Source organism: Gallinula chloropus (genome assembly GCF_964237585.1).
Source record: "Gallinula chloropus genome assembly, chromosome: 3".
In the NCBI taxonomy this organism is placed as follows: Eukaryota; Metazoa; Chordata; class Aves; order Gruiformes; family Rallidae; genus Gallinula; species Gallinula chloropus.
In genome coordinates this window covers 51,056,723-51,083,015 of record NC_140087.1, presented here as the reverse complement: position 1 = coordinate 51,083,015, position 26,293 = coordinate 51,056,723, and the positions used below count along the sequence as shown (strand labels likewise).

Sequence of the window (26,293 nt, the reverse complement as noted above, 5' to 3'; positions counted from 1 at the left end):
TGGCATTACAAAACCCAAGCATTTCCCACTGAGAGGCAGGCAGAGGAAGGGTGTGTGTATGTGGGGGGGGGGTTGTTCTAGCTCTAGCATTGAAGGAAGAAAAACTGGTGACTCTGGTGTTTGTTTATCCTTTACTCATTCGAAACATTACCAGGGAGGGTGAGCACATCCCAGCAGCTGAAACTCCATGTGCCTCCTCACTGTATTTCTAAGAATCCATGTGCAGGGTGTGAACGTGGTCATTAAGGGAACAGTCAAAAAGAAGAGCTGGAGAACGTTCAGAGTGCAGGAGTGAAATAAACGGAATAGGATGATTCTGGGGCAAAAGAATAAATCCCATATGCTGCGTAAAAGCATTTGCAAGGGAAAATGGGGGCTTGGAGAAAGCAAGATAGGTTAGACAAGGTGGGAAAAGGGTGAATAAAAGAACATAAGGGACAACAGTAGAAGAAGAGTCCCTACAAAGCCTGTTGCTTGCTCCTTTCCTGCTAATGCTGTATATACACACAGTGGCTGCAGTTGCTGTGGTCATCAGCAAGAAGGGAGCCGCTCACCTCCTCTTGGAAGAGCAGCAATGACTTTTTTTCCCCAAGGTGTCTTTGCCAGGATCACTGTAAGAGACATGGATTGTTCTTTCTTTCATTTAAGCTGTTCCTGCTGCAGAGCTTTCTTCTCACCTTCTTAGCTCTCTACCTTGCTCCTGCTCAAATCTGGCACCGCTGTTGTTGTTACCCACAGCAGGGAAAGCTTAGCTGAAGTGCCATGTCATGCATTCTGACCTGAAGCTTTGAACCTGTCTGCCACAGCTTTGCTGCAAAGCTGGCTTGGGCCAGCTCCAAGGTAAGAGGATCTGTGCAAATTCTGATTATAAAGCTCCGCGGGAGAGCTGGTCACCTACCCTGCCACGGGGTGCAACCGAAGCCGTGGGACGGAACTGCGGCTGGCCATGGGCAGATCCATTTCATGCTGCTTAATGGCACTAGGTCTTAGCTTGACCTTTGAAGACCATACTGTCTTGAAATAACAGCTATTTTACTGAGCACCACCTGCGGCGCTTGGTTGTGTCCGTTGCCCCTGGTGAGCTGCCAGCACACCTTATTCTGACTGTGAATCAGAGCACTGGGATGAAACCAGGTGTCTACCCCTGGTGAGCAGCACTGAAAGGCAGAATGAATACGTGGCAGATTTTGTAGCTGGCTCCTGTCCTATCAGCCCTGCTCGTCCCCAGGACAATGCTAATGACTTCAGTGACTTGACAGGAAGAATGACTTTATTTCCATTTCCTGCGCGACCCCTTACTCATCTGTATTCCTGCACTGGATGGAATCAGAGAGATGTGAAAAATACCAACAATGGCCAATTAGCAAATGGATGGAGGAGAAGAATATCTGTCAGAGAGGACACTGCAGGGTAGTCCTTATGCCTTCCTTTTCTTATGGAAGCCTTCCAAACATGAACCGAGTGTCACGAACGCAATGACGTCTTCCCAAGGCTGAAGGCAACCTGAAACAATAGGCTCAGGCCCGTGACTGCCCCTGCCCCATCAGTCTGCTGGAGCTGTCAGCTCAAGAGCTCACCAGCACATTCCTGAATCAGCACTGACCATGTCACCTCCAAGGCCTTTGCAGTTCTAGCGGAAATAGGTGGAATTCCTTCTTTGCCGTGGCCTTGATCAGGGGTTGCAATGCAATAGGGACCATGAGCATCTGAACAAGAAGGGAGTGGAAGATGGGAGCCTGGACAAGAGCAGGAACACCAGATCTGGTCTGAAAGGAGGCACGTTTTCACACTTAGCAGCATGGGCATTGTTACTTGCAATCAGAAAGAAATATTACTTAGAGGAAAAGTTCATGCAGTACAAGCTGGAGGATTTTGCTGTCGATAGCAGAGGCAGATCTGTGCTGGAAAGCAGGGACGACAGCCTGAGGTTACACCCTGTACAAGGACAGCACATGGGCAGAGTATGTGACCCTCTGCCCTTATTGCTGTAGCTGTTTAAACGCAGACATTTGATTTCAGAGGAGTGTGCGCGTTCAAGTAACTTCTAAATCACAGTAATTCCTTTCTCTTTGCTATACTTGGTTTGAAGTGGAAAAGTTGGAGATTTGCCAGCAACAGAAATGCCCACATTGGTTCATCATGTCCCAGCTACGTACAGAGCACTCTAATAAGTGGCATCTGGTAAGTTATGTCTGAGAGAATAAGCAAATAAAAAAACCAAATAAAATTTAAAAATTCTTATTGTACAGAACTGCTGGAAGCACTTTTAATTTCTTGACCGTATTAGAAGAGCTGTTAATTCAATAGAGAAAGGATTAAGGCTGTTATGGCCATTCAGAGAATTATGAACATAGCTGTGTTTCCATGTGCAATTTCCTGAGAAAGAACAGCTTTTGCTTCATCTACATCCTCCCTTCCAGACACCCATTTTCCCTTGAGCTTGTTTACACGGGAAATCAAGGCAAATTAAAAAACTTAAGATAAACCAAGTAAAGCCATTCATATAGTCTCCAATATCCTTTAGCTAACATAATTTTATTCTTTCCCCTCAACAGTAATTCTTACAAATGCCAGTATTCAGGAACCACTGAAACAGGACTGGATAAGCACAGCTACAACATGAGTAAATGCTTTGTGTGTCTGAATGCACCGAGATATTTGGCCAAGGGCCTTTAGCGACGCGTGGAGCCAGTTTCACCCTGTCTATGTGAAAAGGTAAGGAGCTGCTTGTTAAAGGTATGCTACTACTAAAAACATACTTACAAATCCTGCACAGTGCTCACAGAAAGTTGGTTTAAGATAGGTCATCTCCTGGAAGTTATGAATAAAGCCTGGTCCCATTTTACACTGGAGCTGTGATTTAGCTCTCAGAAAGTAAGCCATCATTTCTTCTTTGCTTATAAGACCATCTCTGTAAGGGGGGAAAAAAAAGGTAGAGTAGATCTGTCACTGCTCAGGGACATGGAACAACCTGGGATTTTCTCACTGCAAAAAGCACGCAGCACACAAAGCACATTCTCTGAAAGAGCTGCCACAGTCCTGGAAGGAAAAATCCCTTAGAGCCTTTGTGGTTCTTAGCCTTCATTAAGCAGCAAATGCTGAACTTTCCTCAGGGCCCTTGGTTTCTCACCAGCTCTTGGTATCAGAGTGCAGATCAGGCCATTAAATGAAGGATCCTGGTTCACACAGACCAAACCGTTATGACCCTGGCTGACTGCCAGCCTTGACAGTCAAAGAGATTCTAGACAACAGGAATTATCAAGCCCAACTGGCTAGGAAATACATACCTTTTAACATACATATCTATCTCCTAGAATATTTGTTATCCTCTCTGCTGCATATGCTCATTTTCTCTGTCCCATACTTCACGTATTTCTTTCACCAGTCTAACGCCTGGCCTCCATACAGCATCTCCAGTGCACTTTGATGATACTCTAGGGTTTTGACTCAGTCCCAGCAGGAATTTCTCATTACTCTATTACATAAACAATTTTTAAAATACCAGCTAAAGCAGGACTCCAAACTGGGTGGGCTTATAGAACTCAATGTGGCATAAGAAGTTAAATGAGAATTCAGCCTTTGGTGGTCTTCAGTTCCTTAAGCAAGATGTCAGATACAAGAAGCTTGGGAGATATTGTTTCTTCAATATTTGATTTTCATTAGTTTTTAAATTGAGGGGATCCCCCCCCCCCCAAAAAAAAAACAACAAAACCAACAACCCTCTGAACTTACTGGTCTTTGTCCAGCACACAGAAAGAGTCCAGAAAGGGGAAGTTGGCAGCTATACTTTCAAAGTCTTCCTGAGAAATATAGCCGTCATGGTCATGATCGTAGTTCCTAAAGACAGACTGAGAGAAAAAAAAAGAAAAATAAATTATTGTCCTAATATCTAGCCTATCCTGAGTCTGTACCAGCTCTTCCACTTTATAATTACATATAACAATGTTCAACATTATTAATCAGATGCTCTGCTGCCTTATTTTATTCCTTTTATTCCCATTTGGTACTTCAATATGCACATTCATTGGGCTGTAGGGGAAAAATGTGTAATTTTAACAGAAAAATTATTCTTGCTTTATTTTTCTTTTTTTATTGGAAATATCACTAAAATTCTGCCCCTTGTCACATATTCCCTTTGCTTTATTAAGTATGCCTTTTAATTACAAATAAAGGAAATAAACCAAACCCAAGCCAACAGCATCTTTCCCATGAGTATTTCTGATGGTTTTGATGTCTCTTTTAGCTGGCCACCTCTGCTCTGCCACAGTACAGTTTCAATCTGTTTTACAATTTGTTTACTCATACATTGACATCCAGATCATGAGCACTTTGTATTTAACAGCCATTCCCTCCCATTGACACGCTCCAGCTCACCACTAAGTAAAACCAGACATGGGATCAAATTTGTAAGGTTGCATAAAGCAATGGAAGCCCTCCTCAGCTGGGAAGGAATCACTGCATTCTGTCTTGCTTATTGCAGAGATCTGCAAGGGGTGGTAAAGCTACGTGTGATGCTGATGGGAAAAATATGAGTGTCGATGTCAACATGACTATCTGAAAGACACGTATGGGCACAAAAACTCTCTCCTTGGGTTAAGATTTGGTTGACAAAGAATTTAATATACTGCAACCTCTGAAAGGTGTTTGCATTGTTGTGGTGGTTTAGCCCTGGCTGGAGGCCAGACGCCCACCAAAGTCAGTCTATTACTCCCCTTCTTACTTGGACAGGGGAGAAAATATGTATTAAGACGCTCAGGAGACAAAATAAGGACAGGGAGAGATCATTCTGTCAGCAATGACATGGGCAAAACAGACTCAACACAGAGTGCAGAAAAAGAGAAACTACCTAATTTATTACACTACACTACAAAGAACAGTGAAAACCGGAGTTGGGAGCGTGACCAGATCTTAAAACAAACGTAACCATATCTTAAAGCACTTTCCCCCCACCACTCCCTTCTTAGCAGACTTTAGTCAGGATTTTGCTCCCTTCTTCCCCCCGCTCGCAGTACAGGGGGGCAGGGACTGGGGAAAATGAGGTTCTTGGTAGCACCTTCCCCCCACCCCTCCATTCTAAGCAGACTTCCCTTTAGCCATGATCTCGCTCCTTTCTTCCCCCTGCTCGCAGTACAGGGGGGCAGGGACTGGGAGATGGGGGCTTTGCTTAGTCCCTTGCCTGTTGGTTTCCTTCTCGGCTGGGGGGGGTGTGTGGCATTCATTCCACACCCTCCCCCTGCTGCACCGTGGGGTCTCACCCACGGGACACAGTCTGCCATGAACTTCAACATGAGTCCTTTCCCACAGGGCTTTATCTCTTTATCACAATGTCTCTCAGTCCCAGTCCTCCATGGGATTCCAAACCTCCCCCCAGCAAACCTGTTCCAATGCAAATATTTCATCTCTGTGTCTCTGATTCTCCTCATGGCTGCAAGTGCTGGCAGGGGCTTGTTCCAATGTATGGTCACTATGTCTTCTCTATGTCTCCACCTGCTCCATCCAGCCTGGAGCCCCTCCACGGGCTGCAGGTGGGGTCTCGGCCTTTCCCATGGGTTTCTCCATGAGCTGCAGGGGCATCTTTCTCTCTGGCACCTGGGGCACCTCCTCCTCTACCCTTTCCCGGCCTTGGTGTCTGCACAGCTCGTTACATCTTCTCACTCCCTTCTCTGGTGGCAAAATGCAGCTGCTGCCGGGTTGTTTTCTCCTATATGTGATTCTCAGAGGCGCTTCACCATCTCTCGGGCCGCGACTTTGGCCTTGAATTGCTCGTTGTTTGTAGTTTAGGCTGGCAGAAAACTCTAACTGCTGCTTAAAGAAACCATCTCAGCAGCACAGCCTCACAAAACTGCAACAATTGTCCTTATTTTAATGAGAAAGTGACAAATCCAATTTCTAAGCATTTATCAAGTGACCTGTAATTGATGTCTGTCAGACCTCAAAAATACATGATCAAGAAGGAACCAATATACAAACCCAAGTAGCCTTCAATCCTTTTAGTAATATAACAGTACCTTAAAGCACAACTCAAAGCAGCTAGTAAATGACAGAGACTGATGAAACAAAGACAGCTCTACTGACTCTTGTGGGCATCTCTGTAAGCTCTATCCACACCAACTCCAAAACACATTTTAGTCTTGTCAAACTCAAGATCATACACCATGAGCCAGGCCAAAATTGTGGAATGGGGGAGTACATCTCCCCCACCCACAGGAACAAGAACAACCACCCACCCAGCATGTTTTGAAAAGATTAAGGAGTTGTGACAGACTTCCTCTTTAAACAAGCTCTCAAACAGAGGTTTGGATGCAGCATGATTTTTATCAACACATATGGCACTGAAAAAAGTGATACAGGAACAGCATGTGCAGTTCTGGCATCCCATGTTAATTAAAAAATAAAACTTTCTTTTAAAAGAAGCCGATGTACAAAACGTAAGCCACGAGACTGAAGTCTGAGTAAGAGAACTGAAGGCTTTGTTTACGTTACCTTAACAACATAACCCCAATTAATGACCTTCAACACGGACGAGGTCAGAATTTAATAGTTCCTCCCAGGCTTAGTTATTAATTTGAAAAAAGCAGAAGGAAATCTTGCTTCATTATCTACAACACATTCCTGGTTCCGCTGAGCGCTGCTCACATTGCTGAAAGTCCCTTGCACATCGACCCACCAGTACTCAGTTTCTCCAAAGGAACCTGGTAATGTTTGGTTCTGTTTGCATCACCTAACACATCCCCTTCCAAGCTGGAGCTGGAAGATCCCAGTGATAATTCTCCTGCTGACCTCATGCCCACGTTTTTAGAGTGATGCTGTGCTCTGGACAGTCACATGACAGCAAACTGAAAAAGAGAAATAGGGTTTCCAGAAAACTTCTCTGGACTTAGTAATGTGTGAGTCCTTGTTTCTAAGTATTCTTGTTTGCCTTCTGAATTAGTATTTGCAAATCAAAACTGTTGATTTGCAACAGAGCAGCCAGGCCTTAGAAGCTCCTGAAAGTTTTCCCCTTTGCATCCAGGAAACCTGCTCACCAATCCCACCGCCAATCGCAGCAACAATAAATATTTCTGAATGTGTCAGTAGAAGCTCAAATTTGTTACCAGAGGTCTGAATTCATCCCACCCATAACAGTCTCTTGAAAATCTTGAAATCAATTATAATGATGGCAGCAGCAAAGCTATTGACCAGTATATTCTTCCAAATACTTACATCCACCAGCTTTCGTATGTGCTTGTTAATGACTGTAGGGTCAGGTTTTGGTACCACTCCAGATGCCCACTCCAATGGTACTACTGGCTTGGTAGGGGTAGTTGGGGAGGTAGGCTGCTGAGAGATGGATCAGAACACAAACGTTTTCAAGTGTGAATTATGAAGTTAAATTTCACATTAAAAACAGCTCTGTATGTCAGAGCTACAACCACAAACTACTCGAGTCCCCCATGCTGTAAAAAAGTGTTTAACAAAACATCAGGCAAGGCTTTAAACGGCTTCACTGGGGGCTAACCTTTGACTTGCTCCACAGATAACACCAGCCAGGATATTTTATTTTGAAAGCAGCTTGGTCTTGACAAACCAGGAGCTGACAGCTCACTTGATGCGCAGAGCACGCAGCCCGACTGCCTCCGCACCGCTATGGTGCTTTGAGAGAAGCTCCAGCAAGCAGCTCAGCTTGTTTGAGTAGAAAACACAGGGCAACCCTGAACACAGGTTCAGCTAAGGCTCCAAGAATCACCAGTTAGCAGGAAAAATGCTGCCAGGCATACTGGCCACCTGCTGCATCTCTCACTGGACTTCTCACAGGTGAAGCAGTGTCAGGCAGAAAAAGTTCAGAGTGGTTTGGATCAGAAGGGAGATGGCCCACAGCCTCAGGAGGCCCCTGCATTAGCTGATGAGTGAGAAATCTGGGTCTTGTCTGTCTCCCTTTAAATTGGTGTGAGTCAAGAGGGAGATAATTAAGCCACGTAAAAATTTTAGTTATTACTGTGATTAGCAAAGGTACTGTAAACTTTGACATAGAGATGAAATAATGGTCACAAGGCACATACTCTGCTGTGTTTGCTAGGAGGAAAAGAAAAAAAAAAGATGTTTTAGTGGGTTGCTTTATTATTTGGGCTTTTCTTTGTGTAATTGTCTGAACAGCAGCTCTTGCCTCACCATACAAATCTGCACAAGTAAGTTTGGGAAGATAAAAGTCCTTATATCCACAGACCTCAATTTCAACAAGTAACTGAGTGAGCCTGGACACCCAGCTCTATACGCCAAAAGCACTCACAGAATGTTTTAATCCTAAAATAAATGTCACCACCCAGTGATGAACCAACACCCCGGGAAGTGTTTCTGCTCTAAAAATATGCAGAAATGCAGCAATATTTGAAAGATGACATGTTACATGATAGCATGTGACATGCTGCTATTGGGATGTTCTTACAGCTGCGGTCAGAGGAGAGATTTGACAAGTGCCTTCTCTTCACAGAAATCTTGGGTGTCTGGCAGGGTGACTGCACCAGGCAGACCTGTCTTCTAGCCAACAGCCATACCAGTAAAAACACCCAACACAAAGATAACCATTCCACTAGGAAAAGCAGGACAACGCGACAGGGAGATGCTGCACTACAACTGGCAATTAGTCTTTGGTATTATTTTAGGCTGCTACGCTGACAGAAGAGTCTCCTCCCAGTTTGAAAGTCTTGATCAAGCCCGTGTTGACAGCAGGTTTGGACACTAACAGGTCAGCTCCCCTTTTGCCATGAAAACAACTGCAGCAGCACAAGGCACTTCCTCTGCAATGCACCTGCACTGGGGCTGTATCCGTGCGACAATAAATCAAGGAGCAGTTGGAATGATATCACTACGCTGTCACGTTGCCTTTGACAAATTTTTCCACCTACAAAAGCTCTACAGATTCTTTCCCCTCCAATATAGCTTGTGAGCTTTGGCACTCCATCAAAGAGAAGTAGGCTTCAAATAGTCCGGCTTCTGTCGATTCAGCTGCAGCTTTTTTACCCATCAGGGTGCTGCAACAGCTCAATGTCACTGGTTATTCATTGATCCTTAAGCAGAAGTCTCCCACTATTGCTGGATACTGTTAAAGTTCACAGCACCATTTATATCACTTTTGTCCTCCTTAAAGCTTGGGCTGGAGATGAAAGCAGCAACGCGATAGTTTTCTTCATTTATAGTAGTGGCCCATTAGTCCTTTCACAGCACAGAGCTGTTAGAATTCAACTTTGCTGACAGTAATGGGAGCATGAGGGAGCCAGAACGACAGTGACAAATGGGAATTGTGGTGGTTAAATCATATCCAACAAAGAATGGAGACTCGGTAGTGAAATTCCAGGTGTTCAGACTGAGTTAGTGTTGACTATGGATGCATTCAACAGCTTATATTACTTATCATCCACCAATGAATGCACACCTACTCCTCAAATTGGCACCCAGGAGTGATAAAACCCCCTCTTAGCCCAATGAAGCCCTACACGCAGACGTTCAGGGGTTCTGTTTCTTTGCTTGTTTTTAAGAATACTTCAAAAACATAAAAAGCTTTGCAATGAATCACCTCGGACTGCTGGACTCTGCTCTCACACCCTGCTAAAAGCATGTCCAGCCACCCTTAGTTTCTTGCTGGTGTCAGACTCGAGAGGGCTCAGCCCAAGTGTGCTACATGCTGGATATGACAGGTAATAAGGATGTTAACGCACTGATGAAATGCTCACAGAGGGCAGAGTCCCCATTAGGAGGTTTATCTGTATTCTCAGACTTGCAAAGTATAACCAAAAATGCATCAATGCAGCATCACCTTTAGTTGCACATGTTAAAAAAAAAATTAAGAATCTCCATTCTGAAGCATTTAGACACTGCTTGAAAGCCAATCCCACATGAGCAAACAGTTTTTAAAACACAACAGCTAATGCTGTGCCTTACCTAAACCATACCTTCAGACTCAGCACGGTTTTATACAACTGCACCAGCACCCAGAAAAATGAAGTAACAGTCACGTGATTAAATAATTGATGGAAACTTACAAAAGGATATCTTCACGTAAGGCAGAACTGGGTTTTCCAGGAATTGCAGAGGTTTTCTTGAAACCCAATTAATAATGAAACCTGGCATGTTTCATTATTTACTTCTCCCAACACCAATAAGCAGTGACCACGCTTACCCTACCAGTGTAACACCAAAGTGCTTTGTGTAAGTACGAGTAAGGAAGCACATGAGCTGTCATTTCAAAATGCAACCAACTCCATACAGACAAAATAAGCAATATGTCAAAGTGCAGTGAATTGTGACCTACAGATTTGGAGTTCCTTGGTTCCAGCACCAGCGAGAGCTTGTAGATATCATCCTCAGTGTGATAGAGGTCCAGGGACAGCTAGGGGTAAGAAAGAAGGAAAACCAGTAAGATGTTAGACTGAGTTAGATACATCAGGCTTGTCAGAAGAGAGAAACTCCCCGCTGAAGCCGAACAAAAAGTTTACTCAGAGCTCAGGATACACATCAAAGCTACATGCAGCTGCTGGGAAAGCAGCTCTTCACAGAGCTAATGGGGCCCACACTGGTGAGCACACGTTGCTGTTCACGCCTGAGCTGAGCAGGTGCTGAACTCGGGGGCTGTCACAACCTCCATCCCGACACACCAAGTGAGAGGGGCTGCGTGCTGACCTTCTACAAAGAGGGACATTGGCACCAAAGACCACCCTTATGCAAAACACTTTCTTTGTGCAGCTCAGTGGTCATGTGAGACCTCAGAGCAATAACCCTGCAAATACCAAATCTGCAGGAAAGGAGTTGTAAAGGGGCCTCGCTAGAAGGGTTTCAGATTTTGCTCCTGAAGAAGGGATGGAGTGCTGCAGCTCTTCACAGAGATCAGCTCGTGCAGCAAAAGCCTCTCTGGAAAGCCCCAGGCACTGACAAAGGCCCAGGAGACCCAGGCTGTGTTTGGCACTGCTGCTGACACGTCAAAGTACTCCCTGAAGAGCAATCTATTGCTTCAGTCCAGCTTGGACTGCTCCTGATCCCCTCTCAGCAAGTAAGGAAAATTCCCTTTCAGCTTTCCTTTTGTCATAAAGGAAAGCTTTTTTCCTTTCATATTCTCATTCTTTTCCCTGGAAGATTTATTGAGGAAAAAAAAAGGAAGGGGGTAAGCATGCTTAAAGTAAGATGAATCTGTCTGTTTTCACTTTGGCAATCAGTATCTTGTGCTGATGCAGGTCTGCAATAAATTCCTCCTGTTCTGGAGTGATGAAGGAGAAAAGTAATCAAAGCTGTGGCTAATGTTTTGCCATGAGAGGAAACAAACATTGCGTGTTTCCCATGATCATGTCCCTACATTAATTGGCTTTGGAGTAATTGACATGATTGGAAGTTACCGTCTACCTTGCAAATCCCCAGTTAAGCTAGGATTAAGTTAAAAGGATGCTTCCCAGCAGGCAGATAGAATTACTACTGCCTAAATGGCCATGACAGAAGGTTATTTTTAGAGAACCTGAAGTCCTGAATTAGTAACAAGCAGGACCAGTGACACCACACTGTAGAACCACCTTCTTTTCAGCAGAATTTTGACAAGAGTTGTGCCCTTCCCCAAGGTACATATCCCAGAGCAAACACATGGCTTTAGAGATGTCTGGATGTTAGAGATGTCTGGTCCAGCTGTAAAGCTACACTGTTTTTTGTGCTTCTTTATTTGGTTATGGGCACCAGTGAAAGCTTGGGCATCCTGCAGGCTCCTTCATCCAGCTGGCACAGGGCAACGTAAGGACCTGGCCAAAAGATAACATAGATCTAGTAACTACTGTAACAAACATAATTCATGTACTTTGTTTTTCAGTGACTGTATTCTTAGGTTCCTTGGTGGTGTAAAGCAAGTGGAACTCAGTTGGAGCACATGACATGATGGGGTCAGGCTGGGACTAACAGTAGAATTGCTAGTTTAAGGGGCCGTGCCCTGTTCCTAGCAGAGAGCAGAGTTTTCTCAGCAGGCCAGATGAGCTGGCTGTGGTTTTGGGGGTGGAAATGTGTTACTATTTACCGAGCAAGTTGCTGTATCTCCCTCCCTGAATTATCTGACCGTAGCATAAGCAGCAGCTATAACCTCATCAGGCACAATGTGTAAGCACACTTTGGACAAGGTATTGTCTGGTGCAGGAGTTTCAAATAGTAGCAAAAATTTACAAGCATGATGACTATGCAGTTATATAAGCTCTCATATTTTATTTACAGTTTTGCTTTGACTTAGGACAGCCTTCACAGTGGGGGCAGTTTCCATTCTTACTTGACTTCCATTGCTGACATTGCTTGACTTCCATTTCAAAGCAATTGGGGGGTGTGGGGACATGTGGAATTGAGAAGGGTGGGGTAGTGAGCAGAAAGGCACTTTTCTGTAAGTGGAACTTACTGAACACAAGGTAGGGAGGATGACTTTCAATTTGATTGTTTAGATAGATCTCATTCTCTTCACTAGACTGTTCAAATCACTGGGACTTTCCAGCCATTTGCATACAGTCTCAGAACAGGTTAGATAAATAACTGTTGAGACCTAAAAATAGTGGGGGGAAAACAGTGGCACCAAGTAAGTTCTAATGAAATTAGTATAAATACAGTGTAGTTGAGAGACTGAGATCCACTTCCAATCCACAGAAAGTGATGAAACATTTACCCATGGGCTTTTATTCACATTGTATAATAAAAACACTGTGGATATACTGTACAGCAGGTGAGGAAATCCCTGAAGGATCCTTACCAAGTACAAGTTTTTTGATGATGAAAATGTCATTAGAGATATTATTCCTCTCTGGTGCACCACCAGCTCATGCTTAGGTCTTCTTTTACTACTTCTACACCCTAGCTCCAGGTTTCAGATGCCAGGGACTGGTACAGAAGCAGGTACTGAGCAGTGGTGACTGAGTGAGTGTGGTCAATGAGGCAGGCAAGGAGGAAGAATCACACAGGCTAAGAGCAAGCATGCACTAAGGAGTGAGTCCATCTGCATCTAGCACCATCTGGCTCACCAGCATCTGCATCGTGGCACATTTACTTCTCTTGCCCATATAACTTAGACTCATTGACACACAAGAGAGGACTGACTCGCATCACTAGAGCCCCCCCTCAGCTTTTGCAGCCTCCTATGCAGATAAACTGGCTTTTGTGTCCCTGTCCCTCACAGAGCAAATCCTTGCCTTATTTGTGGCACATTAACTTCCATGCAAAACACTGTCTTCTTTCAGCTGTTTGTCCAAAGCTAAAGTTCTGTGAGCTAGAAGCTGATTTTTTAATGCTGGTAATAATGGTGGGGGAAAGCAGGGGGAGAAGACTTCTAAATTTGTGCTGTCATTTAAGGCAAGAGAGAGACCAGCTTTCCAAAATGCTGATCATTCAGCAGCTACCACTGAAGCCAGAGAGACCTGTTGTTCCCTATTCACTCCTTCGGTCTATGTGCACAATAACATCTGAAAAATGCTAGTAAGACTCTTGGCCAGGTAGCCTGAAGTTTACTACCAAGCCAGATATCACCTTTCATGTGTTTTGGAGATGGTATCGGCTCCCACAGACTTGATAGGGCTCCACCACCAAGGAAAAGAAAAGCCAGAGCAAATTCCCACATGGCCATGAAATACCCATTTTTAATTTTTGTGCAAGTTGTTGGACTAGCAAACCAGCACCCAGTGATTTAATAGTCAAACAGGCACAGGCAAGGCCAAGTGTGGTGTAAAAGGCAACACTGCAAGAGATGGAGGCTGGGCAACAGACATTTACACATCAGGACAAAACACCTCCTAAAATCTCACCCAGATAGAAGCAGCACAACTAGAAAGGGAGCAAAGGTGAACAACAAGTTGGGTCAGCTGAATCACATGCAAATGAAAAGCAGCTACACATTTATACACATTTACTGGGTTTGAGAGGGAGCATCTCTAAGTATGTTAAAGATGAGGAAAACATCTACAGTTTACGTTAGAGAGGGAAGACCTGGCAATAAATAGAGAAGTTATTTCTTCAGGCTCTGAAAACTGAGGATGACTTGGGCAGCAAGGGAGGCTAAATCTGCTAAAAGACCATTTGCACACAGCAAGGTCAACTATTTTTAGTCAGCAGCTCTTGTCAGGTTTGGGTTGCAATCCTAGCTTTTCTTCTTCTCTTTCAATGAGCCCAGCCTATAATTTAAACTTTCTTGTTAACAGAATGATTGACAGAAACATTAATCTACTTATATAAATACATTAATACTGTTTAAGAGACCACGGTAAAAAAGAAGTATTATATTCATGTGTACAGATGGGACTGTGTCCTACACACTGGAAGAAAAATGAGAATATTCATATTGTGATATGGTCTGGGAACTTTTTGTAGAAATTTGGGTTTTTCTCCTTTTCAGGAGTCACCATGTTTTGATTTAGCATTGTCAAATGTACCTGACCCACAATCAGGCTCTCAGCCCTTACTATGAAGGCAGAAATACCCTGGGAAGATTTTAGCATACCCATGGCTGTCTCCACCATTGCTGAAAGGTACCACCATGGAATCACTCTAACAGGTAAAAAACAGCACAAGATAATTTTAACCTGTGATCAGGTCTGGAATCAACAAGACACAATGCAGTTATTAACAATCAGATTGGCTCAACTATAACTAAAGTCAGTGGAGCTGTAACAGGAACGAATACATCAGAGCATCACCAGTGAAAAAAGTACCCGTTACCTACTCAATTACTTCTGGTAAATGAAATATACTGAATTAAATATCGGGATTTTATTCCCATTTTCATGATTCTGCTGAAAGAAAGCAAAACAAGAAAAACATTTTTTAGACAAAGAGAAAAGCAGATACACTATTATGCAAACTCAAATTGATTCAATGATGGCTATGAACCTGCAAGGTCTAAGAAAAATCTGAAGCTCTCTGCTCCTTTTGGAAAGCAGGCTGTGGTCCCAAAGAGAGAATGAAAATATCAGCTAATGACAGCTGATGAAAATGTCAACAGCAGTTTGGCTCCCACCTCTCACTTCACACTGTCTAACTTCTGCCCTTTTGGGAGCAATTTCTTATTGCTCAGTTCCCTAAAGCCTGAGGTTCCACTTCCCCCTGCTCACAGCCATGCTTGTAAGAAACTGTGAACTTTCAGAAACATGCAGGGAGGGAAAGAATGGCACGAGATAAGAAAGCAACTCTTAATACCTACAAAACCAGACCAAGATCATAAATACCTGCCTTTATGGTCTGATATGGGGTGCTATAGCAGGCAACACATGGTCCTTTCTCTTCCCTGTCCCACTAACCAGGTGCAACAGGAGGTTATCCTATTCCCCCAGACTTTCCCATTCCTCATTACACACAGGTATATCCACACCAGCTTGGCAGCTCCAAGATCAGGCTCCTATTTTTCGGTCTCTGTAGCGTAAAGCTCCATACCTGATCAGTCCCAGCATAAATCCATCCCAAACTACCACCTCTCCGTGCATTCTAGATATGTGCATTTTTGAGCTTTTTAAGTAAATAATGAAAGGAAAAACAACAAGGCTCCTGCCCAATATCCCTCCAGTAAAGGCATTTACCCAAAACAAGCTAGGTAACCGGAGTCATCTCAAGTCTTGTAACTGGACCTAGAATTTCTTTCCCACCTCCCCAGGGAGTGGGAGACAATGCTGAGATGTTGTCTATTCTGGACACAGCTATTCAGAGATAGTCAAATCCCTTCCCTGGCTTTTAAGCTAAATGGTTGTTTGGTTTTTGGTTTGTTTGTGGGTTTTTGGTTTGTTTGGGGTTTTTTTGGTCATGCAAAAAAAATAAACTTGGAGAAACACATCATTTTGAGATGCTCATGTTATCCAACAAAACAAACACTGGAAAAATCTCAAATTTGTCCTATTTACACACAGACCTTGTTTACCTTTAAAAGAATTCTACTGATTCAATATTGATTATTGATTTAGTAAGTAATATAGGTGCTATAGGTTAGACTAGATGATCTTGGAGATTTTTCCAACCTTAATGATTCTATGATTTAAGGAGAGCAGAGAGATTTCTCTTTCAGTCTGGATTAGAGCTCTGACAGACAATGTTAAATACCAAGAACAGAAATGGCATACAATGATTACATATTGAGAGTCCTTTAGGTAAGGTGATATATTTCAGACTACTCTCAGGTGAGTAGGTGACATTTCTTTGCTTGCAACATCCACTATCTTATAACAACATGCTTACCTCCCCCCCCCCCCCCCCAACTCCCTGCCACTGCCCAAGTGTTACAGGTTATATCTTTAATTCCAAGAAACTGGGGTTTGTTCACAACCTGAGCAAACTCTGGTGCTGGTCAAACACTGCTGCAGCTGAGATCAGTGCTAAAATGACTACCTTGAAGTAGAAGCAGAATTTGGCCTCATGTCTCAGGCCCTACACTTGAGTAAGTTTTAAAATAAAGTGTAGCATTTATTATAATGGGATTAATTGTCTAGATATCAAGCAGAGAGACTGAAAATTCATTCAAAACCTTATCTAATTTCTGTGTGCAAGTTTAAAACATCCCCAAATGTAACCACTGCAGAAGGGAAGGAGAAGGGAAAGAGCAGTGGTTGCAGGGGCTGTTTAACAACATTCAAGAGCATTTTTATTTTCTGGGTGGGAAGAGCACTGTGCTGTACACAAAGCACAGGGCAGTGAAACACGGTGGTGCCCAAGGTGGAACGTCACTTGCGCATCCGTGTCAACATGTCACCTCATCTTTGTATGGGAAACATAAGCCTCAATTCTGAGTCGTCAGATCTTCATTTTTACTTCTGCTAATGGAAATAAACCCTCTTTCTGTCATCTTTCAAACAATGAATTGGTAACAATCCTGTTGCTGCTTCCAGCCATCACATACATCAGCAATGAAACCCTGAATTTATTCACACCTCAAAGGAACTTGTTTCTGTTTTGTATTCTCTCCCTTTTCTTTTGCAAAACTGGGAAAACAATACACACTTATCTCTATAGATATGAATAATCTACTAACGTTTGATATCTGAATAACAGCAGTTAATTGAAACATGCTCAGTACTTACAGTTAGCAGGTTAATTAAATCCATATTAGGTTCTAAATGATGAGAAGCAGTTTGCAGGGAAACCAGTTCTCTCAAGGTGATGGAAAGCTGCTGCATTTTCGCTATGTTAACTTTGTTCTCATCTATCCAGTCAGGAAAAATGACATGGACAGCGATCAAGTCTTTCAAATGAACTCCTAAAATAGGAATTTTGAAGCCAACACAGTCAGCAAAAGCCTTGCGGTAGTTGCAGTAGTTTCCATTGGAAGAGACCAGCTCTGTCATTTCGTTCCAGTCCTACAAACAGCCAGAGAAGCAAGCCTCTGTGAAAGCATTCACAGCATTTCCTGAATCTGTTTTAAATGAGCACAACTCATGTCAGGGTGTCGACAGTGTTAATTTCCTCTCTGGCACAGGCAATCAAGCAGAGGATCTCCATGAGCTGATCCTTCACCAAGAGGAATGCAACTAAAGGGCTTTTTAGGACACACTGCCATGATCCAAGTATTGTGCTGGTGAGACACCTGCACTGCAGAACCCATCAGACTGCAAAGATGTGACGTTCTGCTCGACATGTCTATATTCTGGAGTCCACCATACCTTTGTGACTTCTGAAGACAGATGAGAATGAGTTTCTTTCAGGCGAGAAATGGAACTGTGGCTTAGACCTCCCACAACTGCCATCAGTGTGTTGAAGTTCTGGAGGTGAAGGAGCTTCTGCAGGAGACATTAATCACACATAATTAACAATCAAGGAAATACATGCAAAAGCTATTCAGTGTCACACACAACAAGCTAAAGGAGACAACCTATCACTTGCCAAAGCAGAAATCACTAAACCAGGAGACACAGCAGAATGGTTCACCTTTTTTTTTAAAAAAAAAATCAGCTTAACTCCACAAAAAACACACAATAGTGCCAGCAGTCAACTAGAACACAACAAAGAAAAAGTATTTTACAGTTATATTTGCTAGCTGAAAATGCAGACATACTGCACCTGAACAAATAACCTGCAGTGATGTTGAACAGGCTGTTCACCAAGGAAACAGCACAAAGAGCATCCAGTTAATTTCTTTACTGCATTTACATTTTTGCTTTATACTGGAAGAAAAAGACTCATATGCAAGACTTACCTGTGCAACATTGATAAACTTTGTGATCACTTCTGCCCTTTGCTGTGGTGTTGGTTTGCTGAGAACCATGAGCTGGACCCATTTGGAGATACCATTAAATAAAGCAATAGATCTCTCCAAAGTAGGATTGTTGTCCAAGCAGCCATGGATCACATAGCTTTGGTAGTCTGTGAACTAACAAAGGAAAGGCATTTTCAGTAAAAAGGTGTAAAACTTAAAAAACAAATTGAAACATTGTTTTTTTTTTTCCTTTTTAAAGCTCTTATTGTTCAGAAAGGGACACGACTCACTCAGTAGACCCTGCTGCACATCTATTCTTTATTAAAAGCTTTTTGTTGGGTTGTTTGTCTATCAGGTAATACAGGAGCCTGTGTGATGAGTAAGATTACTACTTCCATGGGATTATCTTTCCCATAGTTTACTCAACATTTGCAATACTTCATTCTGTGTAGTTTTACTTGACACCCTCATGGCATGATAGGAATTATCTAGTGCTACGAGCAAGAAGCATATAATTAAGAGCTTTCATCCCACTCCAATATCCTGACCAACCTCAATGTCGACCAACAAACTCTGTCACTCTGCCCAGGAGCTTGGACTGCATCCCAAGCAGCCACCTATGCACCCATTTTCTTCCTCCTATGGCAAAAAGAATCTGTTGCACTAGGAACTACTTCTGATAGATCTCACTCATTTTGATGCCATTGCTCAATCCCTGTGTGTTCATGGACATGGTTCTACATGGGAGACCTATGGCTCCCAAGACTTAGATTTCCCTGAATGCCTGGGAAACATTTTTCAGCTGTTCCCTAAAGTCAGAGTTTCAGAAGCTTATGACATGACTTTAGGGAGTTGCTAGTAGTGCCAGCCAACACAGCCTAAGCTGATCAAAAATCACCTGCTAGCAGCCCATCTGATGGCATATACTCTTAACACAGCAGTGCTTGTCTCAGAGCTGCAGATAAACAGTATTTCAGTGCACAGATATTTTCAAACATTTTCTGTTATAGTTAATGCTGCCCTTCCATATGCCCCACTTTTTTTTAAAATAGGTAAATCCAAAGACAGGGTTCAGGCTAATCATCTTCTACAATTGCATAGCCTTGAGGTAACAAGTACTACAAGATTAATTAGCTCTAACTGGCTGCAGAGAAACATTGAGATAGCAACGTTCAATCTGAAGAATTGACAGACAAATAAAAAAAGAAGTCACTGCAGGCCTGAGTTTTCTTTTTGGAACTCCCAAATGAATTTAAATATATCTTAAATCTAGTTATAATTCCATGCCTTTTTCTTATCCCTCCCTCCTCCCTTGAGTTTAGCACTGCGCAGATCACAGTAGGGTGTTTTCCCATGATTTGAAGTCTAGAGTAATAAACTTTGATCGTTATTAAATGACATCAAAAATGATTCTATTTAGGCTGGTCTCAGCTCCTCATTGATCTCTTTCCTTCCTCTCTTGAAACAATAAACAAACATCATATATTTCTCTTAGTTTTGGAGACTGCTTTCTTTCATGTTCCACATACTTTTAAAAGGGTCTAGGTTTTTTTGCTGAAGAGAACTTGTCAACTTGAGAACTTACTGCTTCCATTTCCCACCACATACAGAGACACCATGTGACCCTTTCATACAGATATTTGCCAGCAGAAATTAGGATTTCTTTTGGCATTTGGGTTAGTCATGTGTTTTGCTTTAGCTTCTCCTTTCACTTTCATCCATTTTTTACTCTTGTTCATGTACAATTCTGTGTGGGGAAAAAAAAGCAACTGTATCTCAATTTTCTTCAGTGCCAGTATGGGAGGAAGAAAGTAGTTGTGCAGTCTCTTCTTGCAGGTTTTCAAGACCTAACTGGCTGACCCATGTCCCTGAGGAACACGATCTATGTCAGCGCTGACCCTGCTTTGGGCAGGGGAATGGCTTGGAGACTTCCTGAGACCCCTTCTAACCTGAATTACCTTCTTATCCTAAGCTGACAGATTAAAGGACAGTTGGGACTGAATGGACACTACAGAAATACTATATCTAAGTCTCTTAAAAAAATTATTCATTGCAAAGACCCTGATGTTTCCTGAAAATTAATGAATAGTTTTTCTCAAATGGAGAAAAACCCACCTGAAGATTTTGAACAATAATATTAGTTTAATCAATTGTTGCGACATATGGCTACAGTAGGTTTTAGTAGTAATTTTTACCCAGAATTTCTCTAACAAAATGAACTTCTGCCACTAAAAGCCTCGGTTGTGAAAAAGATCAAGAAAGTGCTGGTGCAGCCACAGCTATGAACATTACATGAAGTATTATAAAGATTTACTACACTGAAATATCAGTGGGAAAAAAATCTAATCAGTGTGAAACCATGTGAACATTCTTTAAGGACAGACTCCTAATTGCAAGTGACAAAGTTGTAGGCTTCTTACAGAAATTCTCCTAAAAGATTTATGCTCCAGAAAAGTGAGATGTTCAGCTAGCTCAATGGGCTCCAGATGGTCAAACAGCAGGCAGGCTTTGCCTTTCTTGGCAATCCTCTTCCTCTGAGTAACTCTTCTCATCCAGTCATAGGAAGGACTGCAACAGAAAAAATAGGTCTAATTCTCAATTTTTTTGGGGTATATGTTGAGTGTAGCCCACAGTCTGCACACATAGTATAAGACTACTAAGAGACACACCAAGAAGAGTTTCAGAGGCACTACTGCAAATGATAAATAACAGCAGGTTGTATCAGAATAAAAGAATATCTTCTCTGTGATACTGGAAGCCATAATTTTAAAATGCTTTGGAAATACAAAGGCAGGTTGTACCAAATTCTGATACAAAATTTAGAAAGCCTTCAATAACGTCAAGGAATCCTTTTTCCCCTGTAAGACCACAGATCCATGAAATAATGGAACAGAACAGCCAGTCAAACAGCAAAGGGGTGACAAAAGGCAAATAATTCACTTACAAGCAACAGAATAATTCCTATACACATACAGTAAAAGCACTTCAGAGAGCAGAAAGTGGTTGCTAACAGCACTCTAAAGTGAAGATTTAAGAGGCAATATTGATATCATTTCACTGGTACTGTTCATTCAGGAAGCCTTGCAAGCGTCAGTGAGAGTGGTAGTGCTGTCCTTCCAGATTACTATGTCATTTTAAATAAGGAAGAATCACTACACATACGCCATATTTTAACATAAAATCTACTATATCAGGTGAGATACAAGAGCCTGTCTGATGATGCTTAAAAGTTAAGCTTCATGTTGGTGTGTCAAGGAAATAGTAATGTAATCATTTTGATGCAATAAAACTACTGTTTGTGAATGCTAACAATTATCCAGTTAAAATACTGAAGGAAGTCCACAGAAAAGCCTCTAGAAAAATGTAACAGGTTACTGACAAGAGAACAAAAAACCCTTCCTGTGCAAGATTTACACAAGATGCCAGTCACTTCACTGCTTGTCATTCTGTATGAAAAATTATAGGAAAAACGTAATATTAATCACTGAATTGGCACTAGCATTGTCAGGAAAATTATATCTTTCTCTTTTATATTAAAAACTTACATACACATAGGGATCTTTTCTTTACTGTGACACTACAACTAGAATTTCAAATTTTTAGTATCTTCAAATTTAGAAGACAATATAATCTTTTTGTAACTGCTTTTTATATTGCTCTATTGAGACCAAGGTGGCCCTTAATATTTTTATATCTTGCACAGAACTAGAAACCTGCTGTTACAGAGACAGAGGGAAAGAACTCGAAGCTCATGACATCCTTACATGCTGGAGATGTCAATGAGATGGATGTGATCCTCATATCCAAGCTGGCTGGCTACTTCTCGAAACTCTTCAGTCAAACGAATCAACCCAAGATCCAAGTTAAACTCTGCAGGAAATTCCAAAATCCAGTATCTGAAATCCACGGACAGTGGTTAAGAGATACCCAGGGATTCAGGCATAGCATTCAGTGGCTGCATATATGTACATGCACTTCAGACTCATTGGCCTTTGGGCGGTGAGGGTGGACTGCTTCAAACTGTTGCTTCTGTAATTACCTGTGACACTGAAGTGGCAAAACCCACTGTATCCTATAAATTCCTTTGGTTAACTCAGCACAACACCACACATCAGCATTCTACCGAAAGGCAAAATTAAATTGATGCTTCAGGTGACACCCACAAAAGGCACACACAATGCCCTGACTCACACTGCCCCAGGAGATCCAAATGACACTTGCACTTCGACCTTGTCTAAGTGAGACACTTTGTCTACTCAGAAAAGATTTTTCAATCAAAATGAAAATGTGAGTTTGAAGGGAATTCTACCATGGTAACTATGTAAATGAGATGTCTCCTCTGCTATTTGAGGGCATACAGAAAAGACTTTATAAGTCCTGCTTTCAATAGCCCCATCACCTTTCTTCATGGTACATAGCTAAGACCAGAACTAGTAGGGAAAAAAACACATTTGTTTGAGGGAAGCAAGGTATGTCAGTATGTCATGTTAACATAAAACCCCATGATTTGTCTTTTACAAGAAATGTTTCTACACAAGTACAGCTTAACATGCAAAGCTTTCCCACAGAAACAAGGTGAGAGACAGTTGGTGAAAGGATCAGAACATGCTCGACCTGTAATAGCTTTGCCATCATTAACACAGTCATGTTGTCATAAATTACGTAGGGATTGTGCAAACTGAAGTCAACAGCCCAGGGACAATCTTTCTCTACAAGACTAGACTACGTCTTGTGGCAAGATGGGTCTCTCCTCTGTGTGGCACTGCGCTAGTCTCCTCTAAGAGGTGTCACACTTGAACACCAGGTAAATCATAGCGCAAGTTTTCAATCAGCTTTTTAGCTTGGTGCAGTTAAGCATCTTAGAGGCTGGATGGCTCAGCTTAAACAATTGCTTTCAAAGCACAGAAATTCACTCTTTGCTTCAGACTGGAGATCAAATTAAAAAATAAAAAAGTTTATACTTCCATGGTTCAGTTTCAATCTTTTAACAAAGAAATCATATTGGTAGTATTTACAGAAGCATAAAACAAAAATGCTAGAGGACCAGGAGCATGCTTACCTCATGAAGTAGAAGATTTTTAATCTGAATTCATTGCAGTTCTCCCCATTAGCATGTCTATAGGTACGCTAGTTAAAGAAAGTTTCATGTGCCTTCATTCAGTAATGTTGTTTTTATCCACAGAAGACTCTTAGACGAGAGCAGCTGAATAAAAAGCAGTATTAAACTTTTCTTTTAGAGATAACCACAGTATGCTCTGGTGTTTCTTACACTTTCAGAGCATCTGAGAGGATAAAGACCACTTTTTTTTTCCTCTAGTAAAAATGCCTCTATTATACTATCCTGAATATTCTGCGGAACAGTTTCTTGCAAACTCTGGCTAACCAAATATGACAATACTTATGATTACTGAATTCTTTAAGCACTGTAAAAGAGATGTACATGTTTAGCTACCACTGAAAACTGGTAATAGTCAAAGACCAGCCTGCTGAGAGACATTTGAAAAGTTATCTTGGCCACATATTTCCATTTACTCAAAGTTAATGCAAATAATGGAAAGAGTTGACAAGCAATATCGCAAAGCAGCTCACAGACTTCCAACTTTTAGGTTGAAGAAACTTCACCTCTAAACCTTGTTTGTCACTTATGAATTGGTATATTTCTACATGCAGTCAAAAAGCAATCAACTTTTGATGCTGTGATGTCAGTTTGCAAGACTTAGTGAAAGGATATGTGGACAGAAGCTTGCCAGCCAGCTCTGTGGAAGGCAGATACCACCGGTGCATTAACAGGAAGGTTCTTGGCAAATGGTTGGAGCACTGATTTCCTTTATCATCTGTAAAAGAGAAACAAGGAGTTGACCACATCATTCCTGAACACAGAGGAGCTTGAAGAATCAAATTGGAGTCAGACAGAGTGGATCAAAAGTAGAAATGGTGGCTCGTTATCTATCAAACAGGCAGGAAACCAAGCACGAACACACAAAAATGCTCCTTCAACTACAACTATTGCTAAATTGTAGTGCTAGGTATTTAAAGGGAAAACAAACCCCAAACCAGTGTAGGTAACAAGCCATAGCTACAAAATCTTCTGTTTCTCTGCACAAGGGAAAAACATAAACACTCGATACCTCGGTTCCAATCAAAAGCTGTCTTGTATTTCAAGAGAATCTAAATGTAGCTTTTCGAATTAAGGCCCCATTTCAAAGCATTTAAGCCCATCCATGAAGTCATCTGACTGCAATGTGACATTTGTCATGATTTATGGTGTAATGGATCAAGGTCTGTTTCATGACTTCTTTTCCTCGGACCTGGTACATCACATTTTAATAAAAGTAAAAAGATTACATGAACCTTAAGTCATATTCTTGCCAACTGTTGCATGATGACTTGGGAAAACCATCCAAAAATGACTGGTCAGAAATGCAGCTGTGTAACCACTCAAAGATCAATGCCAGAAATAACTCTTTGAATAATTCAACTAAACACTTCTCTTGGTGAAGGCCAGCATTTTAAATGCCACTATACCCACCATTGTGCATTATCCATAGTAAGAAAATTTAATAAAGTATGCATGTGATTAAAATTCTGGCCTATGTGATTCTGGGCCAAAATGTAACATGGAAAACTTTACAGAACAGAAAGATTGTTTGCCAAGGGAACGACTGGCTAAATCAGAGAACAGCAGGGGTAATATTACAAAATTATTTTCAAGAACAGCAAAGTAAAATATTGAAAAGCTTACCAAACATTTCAATACAAGCATTCAAAAGCTCGTCTAGGGTTGCAGCCTTCCCAAGTGTGTTTGACCCCATTGTCTTTTAATCGTTGTCAAAAAATAAGATACATTTTTCACCAAGTAGAAGGATGCTTCTGCTGCTGCACAGCCTTTTCACTTTATTGTTGGTTGCATTCTTAGCTGGACTTCAAGGAAAATCTGAAGAAAGTAAGAGAAATTATAATTATATGACTATATGGAAGACTTATCAGGGTGTGATGATTACGTCAACTCATAGAACCATATCCTGGTTTGGGTTTGAAGGGTCACGGGCAGGGACACATTCCACTAGACCTGGTTGTCCATCCAACCCTGTGTTAAATGGTGGCATCCACAATGCCTCTAAGTAACCTAGTCCAGTGTCTCACCAATCTCCTGGTGAAGATCCAGTGAAGAATTATATCCTTGTATTTAATCTAAAACTAATCCTCTTTGAATTTCAAGTCATTACCCCAGTCCTGTCGCTGCAGCCGCTGACAAAGAGGTCCTTCTTGTAGGGGGCCGCAGTTACAGGATCTTTTCTATAAATTGTTTTTCTCCCACATGATGCAGAGCACATGAAAGACTGCCATAAGCTTTCCCTACATTCCAGCTTGTGTTTTCAAGTGTTGTCCAATTGTTTGTCTACTAGCACAAAATAAATCCATAGCTAGGGTCATAAAACAGAAACCAGATGGTAAATGAGGGCATGCATCTACAATGACGCAAATTTTGTCCAGGTCATTTTATTTACACTTGATAAGTCACTTTTTGTTAATAACCCTGCTCTTATGTTTTTAAGGATAACCTCTTCCCCCCCCCCCCTAAGGTTACCAGTTCATGGTAACGCTAATGGTCTTAATTGGCAGAGAGCACATAAAATGTTTAATGAAGTTCACAGCAAACATTAAGCTAGGAGGCAATTTTTCAAAGAACCTTAAGATCAGGCCCTACAGCTTTTTAAAATAAATCTTTCCATGGTAGCTGAACACTCAGAGAAAGCTGAAACTTCTAAATTGTACCATACATCTACTATGCATTTTATTATCAAATATCTGTTCACCTGAAAGATGCACAAAATACTGTTACAAGTTCTCAGAACTAGTTTTACAGGTTGTACATTTAAAGAAGAAATCAATATTTTATTGTCTACATGAGGCTAAAGCCCACTACTGCCTGACCATAACAAGCATTCAAAATGTGACAAACAATAACAAAAAACATCCAGCAACTTTCCTAGAAAAAAAAAAAGCCAAGAGTAGAGCTAAAACAGTCCCTGAAACTAAACAACGCAGGAGTTTGGGAAATTTCTTTTCAGAAATTATTGCATGGAATGTAACTTTTGAACGTTGGTCATGCAGAGCACTGATGAACTACATACCTGCTTCAATTCAACCACA

The 26,293-nt window shown here is 41.7% G+C and overlaps 1 protein-coding gene across 1 annotated transcript in view; it reads right to left on the bottom strand.

The window, feature by feature from the left end:
• The window catches only part of RASGRP3 (RAS guanyl releasing protein 3), a gene marked incomplete at its 5' end in the record, with an annotated part of 30,349 nt that extends 5,398 nt beyond the window's left edge, over nucleotides 1-24,951 (bottom strand). Inside the window, 12 exons of the mRNA XM_084261361.1 lie at nucleotides 2,764-2,911; nucleotides 3,733-3,848; nucleotides 7,204-7,320; nucleotides 10,286-10,363; nucleotides 17,028-17,303; nucleotides 17,607-17,723; nucleotides 18,140-18,313; nucleotides 20,560-20,707; nucleotides 21,904-22,035; nucleotides 23,199-23,255; nucleotides 23,856-23,973; nucleotides 24,882-24,951. Of these exons, the coding sequence (XP_084117487.1) occupies nucleotides 2,764-2,911; nucleotides 3,733-3,848; nucleotides 7,204-7,320; nucleotides 10,286-10,363; nucleotides 17,028-17,303; nucleotides 17,607-17,723; nucleotides 18,140-18,313; nucleotides 20,560-20,707; nucleotides 21,904-22,035; nucleotides 23,199-23,255; nucleotides 23,856-23,973; nucleotides 24,882-24,951 (1,551 nt within the window). The remainder of the gene's footprint in view (nucleotides 1-2,763; nucleotides 2,912-3,732; nucleotides 3,849-7,203; nucleotides 7,321-10,285; nucleotides 10,364-17,027; nucleotides 17,304-17,606; nucleotides 17,724-18,139; nucleotides 18,314-20,559; nucleotides 20,708-21,903; nucleotides 22,036-23,198; nucleotides 23,256-23,855; nucleotides 23,974-24,881) is intronic.
• Between the last annotated feature and the right edge of the window lie 1,342 nt (nucleotides 24,952-26,293).